The sequence below is a fragment of the Phascolarctos cinereus genome, unplaced genomic scaffold, assembly GCF_003287225.1.
Source record: "Phascolarctos cinereus isolate Bilbo 61053 unplaced genomic scaffold, phaCin_HiC Scaffold_4;HRSCAF=312, whole genome shotgun sequence".
Lineage (NCBI taxonomy): Eukaryota > Metazoa > Chordata > Mammalia > Diprotodontia > Phascolarctidae > Phascolarctos > Phascolarctos cinereus.
This window is the reverse complement of record NW_027555847.1, coordinates 658803935-658819059: the sequence shown is the minus strand read 5'-3', so window position 1 is coordinate 658819059 and position 15125 is coordinate 658803935. Positions and strand designations below refer to the sequence as shown.

General features: G+C 52.1%; 1 protein-coding gene across 14 annotated transcripts in view; it reads left to right on the top strand.

The window, feature by feature from the left end:
- The window catches only part of DOCK6 (dedicator of cytokinesis 6), a 55630-nt gene that overhangs the window by 6785 nt on the left and 33720 nt on the right, over nucleotides 1-15125 (top strand). For 10 of the 14 annotated variants that reach the window (XM_020995183.2, XM_020995181.2, XM_020995187.2 and 7 more), the window contains exons 2-9: nucleotides 6884-6974; nucleotides 9434-9609; nucleotides 9697-9765; nucleotides 10457-10586; nucleotides 11436-11648; nucleotides 11936-12021; nucleotides 13653-13719; nucleotides 14636-14785. In XM_020995183.2, coding sequence (XP_020850842.1) covers nucleotides 6884-6974; nucleotides 9434-9609; nucleotides 9697-9765; nucleotides 10457-10586; nucleotides 11436-11648; nucleotides 11936-12021; nucleotides 13653-13719; nucleotides 14636-14785 — 982 coding nt within the window. The remainder of the gene's footprint in view (nucleotides 1-6883; nucleotides 6975-9433; nucleotides 9610-9696; nucleotides 9766-10456; nucleotides 10587-11435; nucleotides 11649-11935; nucleotides 12022-13652; nucleotides 13720-14635; nucleotides 14786-15125) is intronic. The other 4 variants (XM_020995182.2, XM_020995189.2, XM_020995186.2 and 1 more) reach the window with 1 other exon arrangement.

Below are 15125 nucleotides of genomic sequence, written 5' to 3'. Positions count from 1 at the left end.
ATACCGCAAGAAGATCTGGGGGTTTTAGTGGACCAGAAGCTCGCTGAAAGTGTCTCTAGTATGATAGGATAGCCTGTAGGGTATGATAGGATATACCCTCTTAGGCCATATTTAGAAGCTGAGCTTTCTGGAACATGAAGGTGATCGTCCTGTCCTAACCAGACCACGTTGGAGATATTGTGGCTAGTTCTGCATGCCACATGTTAGGAAGGTCATTGATCCTCTGAGGAAGGCGATCTTGATGGTGAAGGCTCTTGAGTTCAGTGGGGATCAGTTGAAGAAACCTGGGAATGTTTAGTATGGAGAAGAGAAGATACAGGGGGACCATAGACTGGCTGTCTTCAAGTATTTGAAAAATTGAGGAGGAAATTGCTTTGGTCTGTTTGGCCCCCAAAAGGCAGAACTAAAGACAGTAGGGAAAGCCGCAAAAGGGCTGACTTGGGCTTGATATCAGGGAAAACTTTTTTCTTTTTTTTCTTTTTTAATTTCTTTTTTATTTTTGTAACATGTGTTTTTAAAACTTTGGGTCACAAATTTTCTCCCTTCCTCCCTCCCCACCCACCCTCATTGAAAAGGCAAGCATCTCAATACAGGTTATAGATGTGTAATCATGCAAAACACTTCCATAGTAATCGTGTTGTGAAAAACTAAGTATATTTCAGGGAAAACTTCTTAATAAAGAGAGCTTTCCCAAAAGGGAACAGGCTGCCTCTGTCTGTATCAGACTCTCTTTCTTTGGAGGTCTTCATGCAAAGGCTTCTGGGGTACATTGGTGGAGAGACTCTTTTTCAGTGATGAGTTGGACTAAATGGGCACTGAGTTTCCTTTCAGTTCTGAAATCCTGTGACTGTGCAATCTATAGCTAGGGAGTGGGAAGATGATGACCCAGTGAAAGAAGGAGAGATCAGTCGGGGAAGAGGAGATAATTCTGAGAAAGCATCATAGAAACCAAGGGAAGAGAGGGTCTCCAGGAGGAGAGGGAGGTCAGCAGGGCTAAATACTACAGAAAGGTCAAGAAGGTTGAGGATTGGGAAAAGATCATTGAATTTAGCAATGAAGAAGTCATTGGTGACCTTTGAGAAACCAGTTTCAGTAGAGCAGAGCGCAGTGTATTCTCTTGCCAGTAGTAGGCCCCAGAATCCATTGCCTGTCTCTTGGCCAGCAGCAGAAGCCAGGAGCCATCAGTCTGTCCATAGGTGAGAAGCCCCCCCAGCCCATTAGCTCTTTGCCAGTGCCTGCCTGTCCATCAGTCAGCAGATAGCAGTGATCAGAGGCAGTGTCTGCAGTCGAGGGGAAGGGGGGAAGAGTGTTAAGAGGCCAGCCCTGGTGGAGAAAACTAGGTGGAAAGTGTCAGCTTCTGTCCTGGGAGCTTGCTGCCTCCCCCATCCCCATTTGGCCCACCTCAGCCCCAGCTCTTGGGGTGGATGGGAAAAGAACTTGGAGAGCTGGGAGCAGCAAAGGGAGCTTGGAGCATGGAGGGGTGGAGGTAGGGTCAGGGGGAGAGGTCCAACCAGCAGGAGCTCACAGGTCACTAGGCCAGAGAACCAGATTCTCAGGCCCCAGTAGAAGGCGGGGCAATCCTGATCTTCCCTGAAAGCCTCATTTTTTTGGAATCTCTGAAAACCCCTCCCCATCCTGTCCTGGCCTGTGTTTGGGTAAAAACGTGTGTGTGTGTGTGTGTGTGTGTGTGTGTGTGTGTGTGTAAGAAAAACCATACACTTTCCAAATTCCTATTTGTTCCTTGTCCCCTGGGTAGATAAGAGACTACTTCTTTGATTAATTCACTAATAAGAAAGTAACAAGAAAGTCCCCCAATCCTTCCCTTTTCTCCCCCCCACTATAAGTGCCTACTGTAACAGGGAATTCTTGGAAGAAGACACAGGGCCCATTTCCTCGGGTGCTGGATTCAGGACGTACTGGAAGGTCCCAGGGAGAAAAGACACTCACTGTCTAATCCCCATGGATCACTGGGGAATGATACCATGCAGGAGAATAACATTCTAGACCCCAGACCCTGGGGGTCCAAACTGGGAGCGAGTCAGAAGAAGAGAAGACTGGTAAAGCTGAGTGGAGGTAGAATTTGGGCAGGGTCTTGAAGGTTGGTTAAAGCCTGGAAAATGCACTGCAAGTGAATGTAAGCTCCCTCAGGGCAGGGACTCTTCTGCATTTGTCTTTGCACTGTGCCTGACATAGTAGGCCCTCAGTCAATGCTGTTGTTGAATTGGAATTATTTGACAGGGAAGCTGTTTGAGTTCAGAAAGCCTAGAGGCTGCCACTTGGTAATGGGCTGGACTGCTATTATCAGCTCTGAGGTCCCTTCCATTGCTGAGGTTGAAGAGCTAGGTTCGCCATGACTATGCCCATTAATTCTGTGGGAATGGGCAGAATCCCTAGCCCGTTCACTAGCGGGGCAGAGGGGAGCCCAGCACAGATGAGTTTATCATCCCAACTCATGCAGCCAGGCTTCAGACTGAAGGAAGGAAGCCTTTTGGCCATCCATCTTGTACGGGAGTCCAGTTTGATCTCAGCCCATGGGGTCAGAGCAGGACTCGGAGATCTCTGGCTTGGGGCTGTGTTGGGGCCATGTTGGCTGGAGCTTCAAAGGGAGGGATGGATAGCTGTCTGAATTGGCGATGTTTTGCCTGAGACCACCCGTGGCTTACGCCATCAACCCCTCTCATCTTGTCCCCTTCTCCTCTTTATGTCATACTTTTGTTGTTGTTCAGTCCTGTCTGACTCTTTATGACCCCATTTGGGGTTTTCTTGGCAGAGATACTGCAGTGGTTTACCATTTCCTTCTCCAGCTCATTTTACAGATGAGGAACTGAGGCAAACAGGGTTAAGTGACTTACCCAGGGTCACACAGCTAGTAAGTGTCTGAGGATGGATTTGAACCCAGATCTTCACAATTGCAGGCAGTTCTGTGTCCACTGCGCCACCAGCTGCCCTTTTGTCATCCTTAACAGCCAACTAAAATAGAACGTCTCTGTCTGGCCTGCTGAGTGTGTTGGGGGCTCCGTGTCTAACAGCCTTGTTTGTCCTTGTATTTCCCCACCTCCCTCTGCCACAGAGATGTGGCTCCATCTTCCAGGGATACCGGGAGCAAATATCTCCAAAGCTGGGGTGCTGTCCTCGACTTTCTTTCCCAGGTGTGACAGAGGCGCTAGACCCAACTGGACCTGGGCTTGGTGTCCAGGCTGGCAGAGATAGTACCCCTCTATTCAGTAGTGCTGTGGGGATTCCCCCATCTCGTTCCACCCTCCTGAGTCTCCCCCCTCCTCCAATTCCACCTAGAATATCACCTCCTTCAGGAAGTATTCCAGCCCCGGGATGTTACAGGATCATCCGTTCAGAGCCAGCAGGGACCTGGGAGGCCATGTAGTCCAACTTCCTCATTTGACAGATGGGGAAACTGAGGCATGCAGAGGGGGAGGGATTTGCCCTCTCTCACATAAGTGATAAGTGGCAGAGCTGGAATTTGAGCCCAGATGAGCTGGCACCAAATTTGGCACTTTTTTCGGTTGTTGTTTTTTAACTGTACCACTGGGGAATTTCTACTCTTTCTAAGCTGCTGCAGCCTTCAAAATCCCAGGCTTTCAGCCTCCCTCCCGATTCTAGCCTGTTGACAGTGTGCTGGTGAATTCTGACCTGCGGCTGGGGGGAAGCCCCATGAGGGCAGGGGCCTTGTTTGACCCTGGCTGCCCCTCACTGTTTAGCTGAGCACAAGGCTGACTGGGCCCTTGGGTTGGGGGGCAGGGAAGGACTCAAGCAGCAAGCTGAAGGATCAGTTACTAGGTATGCCCCCTCCACCAAGTAGGGGCTGATTGGGTACAAGATGGGGTGGTACGAAAGGCTGGTGGCGCCCCCCTCCTGTAGCCAGGACTCTTGGGACTGTCTTTGAAGTACAAAGGACTAAGGCAAAGCCTTCCTGGAGCGCACCCCAAAGCCAGCAGCGTGGGAGAGGGCTGGCCTGACTTCCTTTCCAGCAGGACTGGTTGTTTTCTGAAGGGTCCTGTCCTTGGACCTCTTCCTGACAGCTTGGCCCTCCCCGCCCACCCCCTTCTCCTCTGCCCCCAGGCCCAACCCTTTGCCTTCCCCCTGGAACTCCCCTGGGGAAGCAGAGCCTGGAATGCCAGAACCCCTCCCTTCCCAGCCTGGCAGCTGCTGGGGTGGGGGGGCAGGGGGAGGAAGGAGGAGGAGGTATGCTCTGTTTCTATTGTCTCAGGAAGGCCTCGGCTCAGCCATTCAGCTGGGGCCCTGAAAGCCCCTGTCAGTCTCCTTCCTACTTCCCCAGAAATCTCCCAGAGTGCCTGAGGGATCCTGGTAACAGCACCTTGGGAGGGAGCCGAGCCTGAGGTGTAACTTCATCCCTGTACCCTTAGGTGTGTGTATTCAGATGCCTTTAGGGTGCAGGTTCTGGGAGTGATGGGAGAGGCAGAGAGAAGGGAGCACAGAGCCTCATTTGGAAGGGAGGGCCTCCAAAATGAAAGAAGGGCTTTTTTCCAGGGTCAGCTGTGCTGGTGACGGGGTTGGCCTTCCTCCTCCTCAACAGGGCTGAGGAAAGGGCCCTGGCTTTTAAGTCAAAGGACTTGGGCTTGAAATGCAGCTCCCTTATCTACTCCCTGCATAACTTGGGCTAGCTGAGAGAGCGACAGAGACAGAGAGAGATAGAAAGAGAGAGACAGAGACAGAAAGAAAAAGAGAGACAGAGAGAGGGAAGGAAACCAGGGGAGGGGGGGAAGGGGAGAGAGAGAAGATAGGAGAGAGAGAGAGGAGAGACAGGGAAGGAGGAGGAAGGGCCCAGAAGGTCAGCGTTGTTTTGCTGGCAGAAGGCTGGTGCTCCATCCCTAGCTGATTTGTTGAGTTAACTACCTATGGCTGTTTAACTACCTGTGTAACTTTGGGCAGATCATGTGCCCTCTGTGGCTGTCTGTTTTCTCATCTGTCAGATGGGGGGGCGGGGCAGCTGACCTCTGAAGTCGCCCAGGCTCTCAGTCTCAGAGGCTATCAATCTGAATCGATTCCTTGCTTTCCGACTTGGGGCCTGGTTGGGGTGAGGCTTCGAGTGAAGGGGTGATAATAGGAACGGGTCCTGGGGGGGCCCACAGGACAGGCCTGGCCCAAAGATACTTTCCCCTTTGTGCTCCAGGGACTGCTGACCCTTTCAAAAAGCACCATCTCTATTCTGTAGCCACCGGGAAGTGATTCCCCAGGACCAAATGGTATGAGATACTATCTCCTCCTCCCTTCAAACACAGGGCCACACACATGCCTGTTTGTATACATTGAGAGCAAACACACACACACACACACACACACACACACACACATTTGTGCATGTGGGTAGAACTGAGGATGTGAGATCTTGTGCTCAGCAGAAGCCAGAACAATGTCTGTGTCACCAGGAAACAGCTCAGGGAAAAGGCTGGGCAGCTATTGTCCTGGCCTGATCAGGCAGCCGTGCTCTGTAGGGGGCTGAGGGGGGCCCAGGATTGGTTTACCACCTCCCCTGCCCTGGTGCTAGGGCCAAGGCGATGCTATTTAAAGAAGGGGGTTGTTCAGGCAAGGGGGTAACAAAATCCAGGGGCCAGGAGGCCTGGGCTGGGTCTGCAGGGAACTTACTGTATACCTTGGGACAAGTCTCTCCCCCTTCACTTTCCTAGTGTGTCAAATAAGGGTAATACCACTAGCTCCCCCTCTCCCCAGGATGCAGCTCTAAGGAGCTGTGAGGGCTCTCTGGTCGTTATTCTGAGGGCACCCTGGTTAGCGCTCTGGCCCTGGGTGATACTTCTCCCTCCTGTCCCCAGGGGAGTTGTCCTGGAGTGTGAGTGAGCTGGGCACAGCTGCCCCATAACCCAACAATGAGGACTCGGGCCACAGGCTGCCAGTGACATGTTTGAGAAAATAGTTGCTCCGTTGTTTCCTTGCCCCATCCCCCACCCGTGAGGAGGCCAGTGTGTTCATAAAGCTTTGCAGCTGGTCAAGGGTGAGGGGAGCTGTCACCCCAGGGTACTGAGGGATCAGTGGCTCCCTGGAGCTCGGGCAAGATCCTGGCCTGAGCCTATCCCCAGGCTGAGCTCTGGGCAGCACCGCTCTGCAAGCCCTCCTCCGTAAGAGGGGAGGGCTGTACTTTACAGCTGGGGAGACTGAGCCTCAAAGAGGGCAGGAAATGACTGTCAGTCACACACACACACACACACTCACACTCTAGTAGAATGTAATCTCCTTGAAGGAAGGAACTATCTGTCTCACTTTTATATTTGCACACCCGTGCCTGGTATATAGTAAATTCTTGATCAACACAGGTTGCTTGAATTAAACTACCAAGGCATGACTAGAACTCCAGGCTTCTGCCCATCATCCCACGTTCCCCATGCTATGGATAAATGTTTCACCTTGGAAGGAAGCAGAGGCCAGGGAATTGGCCACGGCCCTCACTGAGAATTCAAGGAGCCAAGAGCCCAGCTTTCCCAGCCCCCAGCCCCATAGCACCCACTGTCGCCCCTGTTGTCTCAGATCCAACTACCAGTTTGGGTTGGGGTCCAGGGTGATTGTTAAGAATTTCTGTGCTTTGTCTTCTATCCAGTAATCAATGTGAGTCTAGAGGCTGGGTCATTTCTGCCAGTGTTCCCTGCCCCCATACCTGTCTCCAGTCCATCCCTGGGGAAGGAGGTGGTGCTAACTGGCATCCGTTCTGGTTACCGATGGGGCACATGCAGGCCTCCTGGGTCCCAGGGTGACTCCTGATGGTTTTGTTCTTGACTCCCTGCCCCCAGCAGGAGCTTGGGGTTGTCTTGAGCCTCTTATGGGAGGCCCACTATAGAGGGAGGCTCCAGAGCCCACCAGCCCCTCTGTCCCTCTGAGCCCAGCCTGTACCCTGCAGGACGGTGGCAGCGGAAGTCAGGAAGCAGGTTTCCCGAGAGTACAGCAGCTCCCCTCAGCTCTGCAAGAGAAGAAGCGGCTCCCAGCAGGTTGTGAGTTGGGGCCCCTAGGTGGTGGGGGGGGAGGGAGAGAGAACAGCTGCTGTGGACAGACACTAGCCTGGGGAACTGGAGCCTGTCACCAGGTGGGGGCAGATCTGGTTACTGCTGCAGGCTGGCACTGGAACCCCTCCCGTGGCTGTCTTGAGTTGATCTCATGGCAGCCAGAGAGAGGGACACACAGGCATGCTTGTTCACAATACTTATAGGTATGCTCATGCCTGCATGTATGGGTGCTTGCGTGGCTGTGTGCCACATGGATGCACATGCATGCCCAGGCTCCCACGGGCCACCATGGCTATCCGCCAGCATGCAGCCACAGCTGAACTGACTCCTGACAGCAGCCAGTGTGGCTGGGGTTTCCACTGCCCAGACACAGTAGCTCAGACCTCAGCCAGGCAGTGGTAGTTCTTCACAGACCTATCTCCTTCCCTTACTGAGTCACCATGGCCCTAGGGGACAGAAACCCCTCTCCTCCCCATATCACGGATGAGTAGAGTGAGACAGCCATATGGGTCCAGGCCCTAAGAGTTCTGACAACCTGCCAGAGGCTCCCTGGGGAGCATAGGCCTCTGGCCTCAGAGGGGTTCTGTCCAGATTGGAAGGGACGGGGGCTGGGAGGAAGTGTCTGGTCAGATGACTTCCTAGTCCTGAGAATTTGTCCCATTGACCCCAGGGTGGAAGGGAGCAGCACAGAATAGACAGCTTGGGTTTATGTGGGGGGAGGTAGCATTTTGTCACACATATGCACACACAATCCCCCTCCCCAGCTTTCTCTTTGTTAGGGGCCAGTCAGGGAAAGGGGGGAAGGTTAGCAATCTGACTGGAATAGCGTAATAGAGGGGCCAGGAATGGTTAGAAAAAAGGGAAAGCAGACTGGTAGTGATGTTCGATGCCTCAGCCAGGTCTGGTTTAGGGCCAAGGTCCCTTCCTTCCTTCCACCGTCCCCTGTGGTGGTTGTGGTTCCCCACCCACACTTCCTCCTGTGGTTTGGGAATCTCTGCCGGGGAGGGGAGGGGGGGGAGAAGGGAAGCCTGGAGCTCCAGGGCTGCAGGCTCATTCCATTCAGTTCTCAGGCTTTTGACTTTGGGAAGAGATTGCCTTGGCTCCCATGGTCCCCTGCTCCTCATCCACTTGCTGAGTTCTCTTCTCCCAATAAATGCATGTTACTTCTAGTTGTAGGGTCTAAGGAACAGCTCTTTTTCAGTGTTAAGGCCCCTTCCTATTCAGCCAGGGCTAGATTTCCTCCTTTTCTGCCCTTCCTGAGTTCCCAGACCTTCCTCCTCCTTCTCCTCCCCTCTTCCCCTTCACCTCTCCCCTTCCCTTGATTCCTTTATTCTTCCCTTTATTCTTCCTTCCCCTCTCCCTCCTCCCCTCCTCATCTTCCTTCTCTTCTTCCTCCTCCCCCTTTTCTCTTCCCCTCCTCCCCTCCTCCCATCCTTCCCTTCCTTCTCTCTCCCCTCCTCCTTCTCCATCTCTTCCCCTGCTCCTCCTCCTCTCTCCCCTCCTCCCTTTCCCCCTTCTCCTCTTCTCTCCCCTCCTCCCTCCTCCTTTTCTCTTCCCCTCCTCCCATCCATCCCCTCCTCCTCTCTTCCCTGCTCCCTCTTCTCCCTCCTCCCCTCCTCATCTTCCTCCTCTTCTTCCTACTCCTCCTTTTGTTTTTCCCTCCTCCCATCCTTCCCCTCCTCTTCCTCTCTCCCCTCCTCTCTCTTCTGCCTCTCCCTCTCCCCCTCCTCCTCATCCTCCTTCTCTTCACTTAGCTGTCATCAGCACTGCCCCTTGCTGTTTGGATTGATATTGGCAAGTGATGAGGGATAGATTCCCTTGGATAAGCCCCAGCCCTGGTTTTAGGGGGATGATGAGGGGGACAGCAAACCACAGAATGACTGAGCTGGGAAAGAACCTTAGAGACTTTCAAATCCAACCTCCTAATTTTACAGTTAGGGAAACTGAGACCCAGAGAGAGAAGGATATTTGCCCCAGGCCACACTGCTAGTAATTGAAGTCTACAAATACCTACCTCCTGTTGTAAGTCCTTGTGGCCAGGCTGGCTTCAAACCCAAGGCTTGTCATGGGGAAGAAGAATTAAGTGTGTTCTCTTTTGCCCTAGAGGGCATGACTAGGAACAATAAAGGAAGTTACAGAGAGGCAGATTTCAGTTTGACCAAAGGAAAAAACTTGTGAGCAGTCATCAGTGGCCAGAAGTGGCCCAAGGAGCCCTGGAAGGCAGTCAGTTCCCTCCCCGTGGCTGGAGGTCCTGCGGGGAGACTGGATGACCCATGTCGGCTGTAGACTGGCTGAGATCCATCCCTGCCCAGGGACAGGCTGGACGGGCTGGACTCTAAGGCCCCCTCTAGCGCAGAGCTGCTGCATCTCTACTCTTGGGTTAGCCCTCTTCCTGCTCTGGGAAGTAGCTGACCTTAAGTTGGGGGGGGGGTTGCTACTGCCCCCAGGTCCCACTATCAGAGGTCGTAGAGCCCTTGGACCTGGAGGATTTCCTGCAGAACCACCCTTTGGATGCAGAACCCGGCCCACTCCGGGACCTCATGGAGTTCCCAGCTGATGACTTGGAGCTAGTGTTGGAGGCTCGGGAGTGCCGGACCACAGAGCCGGGGATTCCTGAAGAAGAGTGAGTGGCTCCCCCACTGTCCAGCCTCCAATCTGGGGTGTCACCCCTTGGCCACTGATACCCTGCTTCTCGTATCTCCTCCAACAGGAAGCTGGATGCTCGGGTGAGGGATGCAATTGAAATCTATACCGAGGATTGGGTCATTGTCCAGAGAAAGTGAGTGATCAACTGGGAGTGGGTCTGCTGGACGGAGCTCTGGGCCAGGACTCTGGAGACCTGAGTGCTCATCCTGGCTCTACTACTGAAAAGGCATTTAATGTCTCTGGGGCTCAGTTTCCCTATCTGTAAAATGGGTATTATTCATGATAGTTGAAAACCAAGGTGGGCGCTGCCCTGGCTGCTTGGATAGAGGAAAGCAGAGGCATTTTGATGATATTTGGGAGCCCAGTGAGGGTCAGCCTCTCCAGGGGAGTAGGAGAGCCTGTTTTTTGAACTGAGATGCTGCTCTTCTGACAGAGCTCCTGCTGACTTCTCTGGCTATGACCCCACCCCCAACTCTTATCATCTCCCACCCCGGCGAACCTTCCCTTATGTCCTTCTGTTGATCTTCCCACTAACTCTTTAAGGGGAAGCAGGTATCAGGGCATGGGCAGCCTGGTCGCCTGAGGCCCTGGACCTGAGCTGATGCCACAGTTGTGTGCTAATACATGGGTGCATGACGGGGAACCCAGTACATATGTGACCTTTGAGGTCAGGCCCTGCCCACCGAGCTGGATGACTTGGTCTTTCTAGACTGTCCTGCAAGCCCGGGAAAAGCCAGGACTGAGTGACCAGAAGTCCTGAGGGGTCAGCTCCCTGCCATGGGATCCTAACCATCTCCTCCTGCCCCTGCCCTCACCTCTGCCAGGTACCAGTCCCTGAGTTCATCATACATTCCCAATACCTCCGAGAGGCAGCGAGAGCGGCAGAAGGGCCTGGCCCGGCAGATCTTCGAGCTGGATTCAGCTGTGGAGGAGAGGATGAGTTCTGAGGACTTGGTGAGCCCAGGCTGGAAACCCCTACTCTGACCTTGCAGGGCTGGGCATGTCTAGTTTAAGAGGCTGCTGGGTGGCACAGTGCTAGACTTGGAATTAGCAAGATCTGAGTTCAAATCAAGCCTCAGACACTCACTAGTTATGTGAACTTTGGTAACTTAACCTCTGTTCGCCTCAGTTTCCTCATCTGTAAAATCTGGCTAATGTCAGCACTGGACTCCCAGGGTTGTTGTGAAGATAAAATGAGATAATATTTGGGTTTTTTGTTTGTTTTTTTGCTTGGGCATTTGGGGTTAAGTGACTTGCCCAGGGTCACACAGCTAGTAAGTGTCAAGTGTCTGAGGCCAGATTTGAACTCAGGTCCTCCTGACTCCAAGGCTGGAGCTCTATCCACTGTGCCACCTAGCTGCCCCTGAGATAATATTTGTAAAGCACTATATAAATACTAGCTATTATTAATTATTATTCTTATTTAACCCTTTCCCATCTGGACTAAACATGCTTACTCTGACCCTGCAGAATTGCACGTGCCTACCTGGGCAAACTCCACCTTCTCTAACGCTATAGCGTCAATGCAGCTAGTCCTGGGATCAGGATTCTATTTACAATCTGTCTCTAGTTATCCAATTTATGAGTTCAGTTTAGCAAATTCTTCTCTTTGAAGGCCTGTCATCCCCAGCCGGCCACGTCTGCCCTTAGCAGGCTCTCTGGGCTTATAGACTTGTTTTCATATTAATCATTACTTGAAGTAAAATGTACTTGGGAAGGGAAAGCATTTGTTGTTTAGGGAAGGGCCCACAGAGCCATGGGGGACTCCCTCAGCACGTCTCTGCCTCCTTCTTGTCGCCCCAGGATGACTTGAAGCATTGCTCAACCTCCATGGACGACACTCCCAGGGGGAGCTGGGCCTCCAACATCTTTGACCTGAAGAACTCCGCTGCGGACTCACTGCTGCCGTCCCTGCTGGAGCGCACGGCCCCTGACGAGATTGACCGCAGGAATGAGGAGCTTCGGAGGCAGAACCGACCTCGAGACCTCCTGGCCCTATACCCTGCCCCGGATGAGGTGAGCCTCACCAGGGTTACACTTGCCACGTCTCGAGGCTCCCCTCTAGGAGAGTAGGGAAGAACCAGAGGACCTGGGCGCAGGTCCTGGCTTCCTGGCTGTGTGACCTTGGGCGAGGTGCCTCCCATCTCTGGTGGGGTGGCCTAGCCTTTGTAGGGACAGGCCTGGCCACAGAATCCTGCTTTGATGCCCTTTACAGAGCTCTTGGTCCTGGGTCCCTCTGCTCAGACCCTGCCAGTCTGTGTCTCTGGGGTGGGCTAGGGTTACTCTCTCCGTGTTTTCCATAGGATGAGGCCGTTGAGCGTTGCAGTATTCCAGAACCTCCCAAAGAACACTTTGGACAGAGAATCCTGGTCAAGTGTCTGTCTCTCAAGTGAGTGCGGGTAGACTTCACCTTCCTTCCCCCCACCCCCCACTGCCCACTGGGGCCCCTGGGCCCTTGGTGGTTGCCCAGGTGGTACCAGGTAACCATCCCCTGAGGGTTTCCTGTGTGCAGAGGCCTTCATGATGGACACTGAGGGCAAACACAGAGAGGGCAAAGACTTCTAGCCCTTAGGTGCTGACGGCCTCTGTGGGGGGAGTAGAGGAGGAATAAGACCTGCACATAAGGCAAGGCAAAATGGGCCTTGGGAAAGGTACACAGGGCTGGGGAAACTCAGAAGAGGCCAAGGTTACCAGGGTGGGGAGATCAGAGAAGGCTTTCTGGAGGAGGCATGTCCCTTTTTTTTTTTTAACTTTTAGGCAGTTGGGGTTAAATGACTTGCCCAGGGTCACACAGCTAGTTAAGTGTCAAATGTTTGGTCTGAGGCCGGGCTTGAACTCAGACCCTCCTGACTTCAGGGCTGGTGCTCTATCCACTGCACCATCTAGCTGCCCCGTGGCATGTCCTTTTTTACTGTTATTAAAGGCCTGTGCCAATGTGACATGGTGGGTGCCGTCTTCTTCAGCCATAATGGTGGTGCTTTGTCTTTTCAAAAAAGCTTTAATTCCATCAGTGTAGGCACGCCCTTCTGTCCCCATCTCCCCACCCCAAGCCCTTTGTGCCTGTATCAAGTGGTAGGGGGGAGGGAATATCAGATACGTCCTCATAAGTTGTAATTAGACTAATGGCTCCGTAGATAGACAAACCATTGGACTTCAGAATCAAGAAGACCTGAGTTCAAATCCTGCCTCAGATGCTTACTGCCTGTTGACCCTGGGCAAGTCACTTCCCTGCTGTATGCCTCAGTTTCCTCATCTGCAAAATGAGGCTAACCCTACGTTGATCCTAAGTGCAGGCCTGGTGATGGGACTGCTGATCTGAAGATCCAGGAGGATCATTCCTACCATCTTGGCAGCCAGGAGAACAATTGTGTTTTGGCTACAGCACCAGATGCAAGACTGTCCACTAGGGCAAGGGGAGGGCTGTTCTCTGGGCAGGTCTAAGGAATACCTGTGGTGATGTAGCCCCATGTCTTTAAATCATGCCAAGAATCCCAGGATGTTAGAAATCCAAAGAAGAAGGATGTCAGTGCTAAGAGCATTCAGGATCAGGGCAGCTAGGTGGGGCAGTGGATAGAGTGGTGGCCTTGGAGTCAGGAGGACCTGAGTTCAAATGTGACATCAGATACTTACTAGTGACCCTGGGCAAGTCACTTAACCCCAATTGCCTCAACAACAACAACAAGAAAAAAGACTCAGGATCAGGCATCAGCTTTATCAGCATGAGAAGTAGAAGAGGAGGGGCTCAGGCAAGCAACTCTTTCCTGTCCAGGCCTGAGTTTCCTCATCCATAAAATGGGCATTCTCTTTCTAGCTCTTAGGACTGTTATGAAGAGACCTCTTTGTAAAGGCTTAAATAAGTGTGGGTTGTCATTATTCTTAGGGAATCATGCTTGAAATCTTTAGGAAGGGCTGCTGGAGCTTGCAGGGTTATTGTCAGAGTTCAGGTGCTGAGGGCCTGTGGCTGGGGGCCTGGAGAGGGGCAGGAGCTCAGGCTTTCTCCATGTGTTTCTTCCCATTCAGGTTTGAGATAGAAATTGAGCCCATCTTTGGAATCCTCGCCCTGTATGACATCAGAGAAAAGAAGAAGGTAGGCAACTGTCCTTCATCCTGGGTCCAGTGCCCCTTCAGGTTCCCCTGGGAAGTCCTGCTGTCCTGGCACAGCTCAGTCCTGGACACCTGTTACGTAGTAGGGGGAGGGGTCAGTAATAGCCACCCTGCCTCCCCTTGCATGGGACCTTCCCCTGATTCCTGGTCCTCCAGCCCCCAATTATCACTGTTCTCTCCTCAGAATACTTTGTATTTGCCAATTTTTATACCTGGGGTACAGTGGAACAAGTTTTGGGCCTGGAGTCAGGAAGTCCTATATTTAAGCTTCCTAACTGTGTGACCTTGGACAAGTCATTTAACCTAGCAAAGCATCCATTTTCTTATCTTGAAAATGGACCACTGCCTAGAATAAGGCGTATCGGTCTTACCTGACATGGTTACTTAGAGATTCACATGAGGTTCATATTTTGTACATACAGCATTTTGCAAAGCTGAAAACACTTTGTTTTATTAATTATGCTCATTGCTGAGAGGCAGCATAGTGTAGTGGATAGAGAGGCTCAGAGCCGGGCAGACGTGGATTCATGCTGTGTTTCTGGCATGAACTGCCTTGGAGGGAGATCTCCTTATCCTGACAAAATCACAAGTCTGGTAAAAAAAAATGTAATAATATTAATTAATAATTATTATATAATAGTATATAATAATGTAGCTATAATATAATAAATAAAAATTAATAACACCACAACCAATTCCTAGGGGTTCTAGAATCTAATGTCTTTGAGGCCAGGAAGCTGTTTCATTTCTAAGGTCATGTTTCCAGCATCTAGTATAGAGCTTTGCTTGTAAGTAGGGTGTTTATGAAATGGTAGGATTGACTTGGGCCTTGGTGAAGGCCTGGAGGGCTCCCTGGAAGCTGTGGCTAGAGCTGCTTCTCCCATGTCTCCCACCTACAGATCTCAGAAAATTTTTACTTTGACCTGAACTCTGACCACATGAAGGGGCTACTCCGGGCCCACGTGGCACATCCAGCTATCTCCACCTTGGCACGCTCTGCCATCTTTTCCATCACCTACCCCTCCCCAGACATCTTCCTGGTCATTAAGGTGAGTGAGTACTGGGCCCTTTTCCCTTCTTTAGGGTTGGAGGCCCTCAGGAGCTGTGGCATACCCTTTCCCAGGCATTTCAAGTTGTGAGATACTCATGGAACGGAGGGTAGGAGCAAAGGACAGGACTTGACTGAGGGGCAGCCCAGACTCTGGGAAGGAGGCGACCGCTCTGGACTGGGCTCCAGGAATACTTCCTAGAAGAGGGGCACCTTTAAAAAAAAAGAAGAAGAAGAAGAAAAGGGGCACCTTAAGCTGGGCCTTGAGGGAGTGCCCAAGACTTGGAGAGGTGGATAGCAGTAGAGACGCCATTTTGGGCTGGGATGATGGTGTAGAGGAA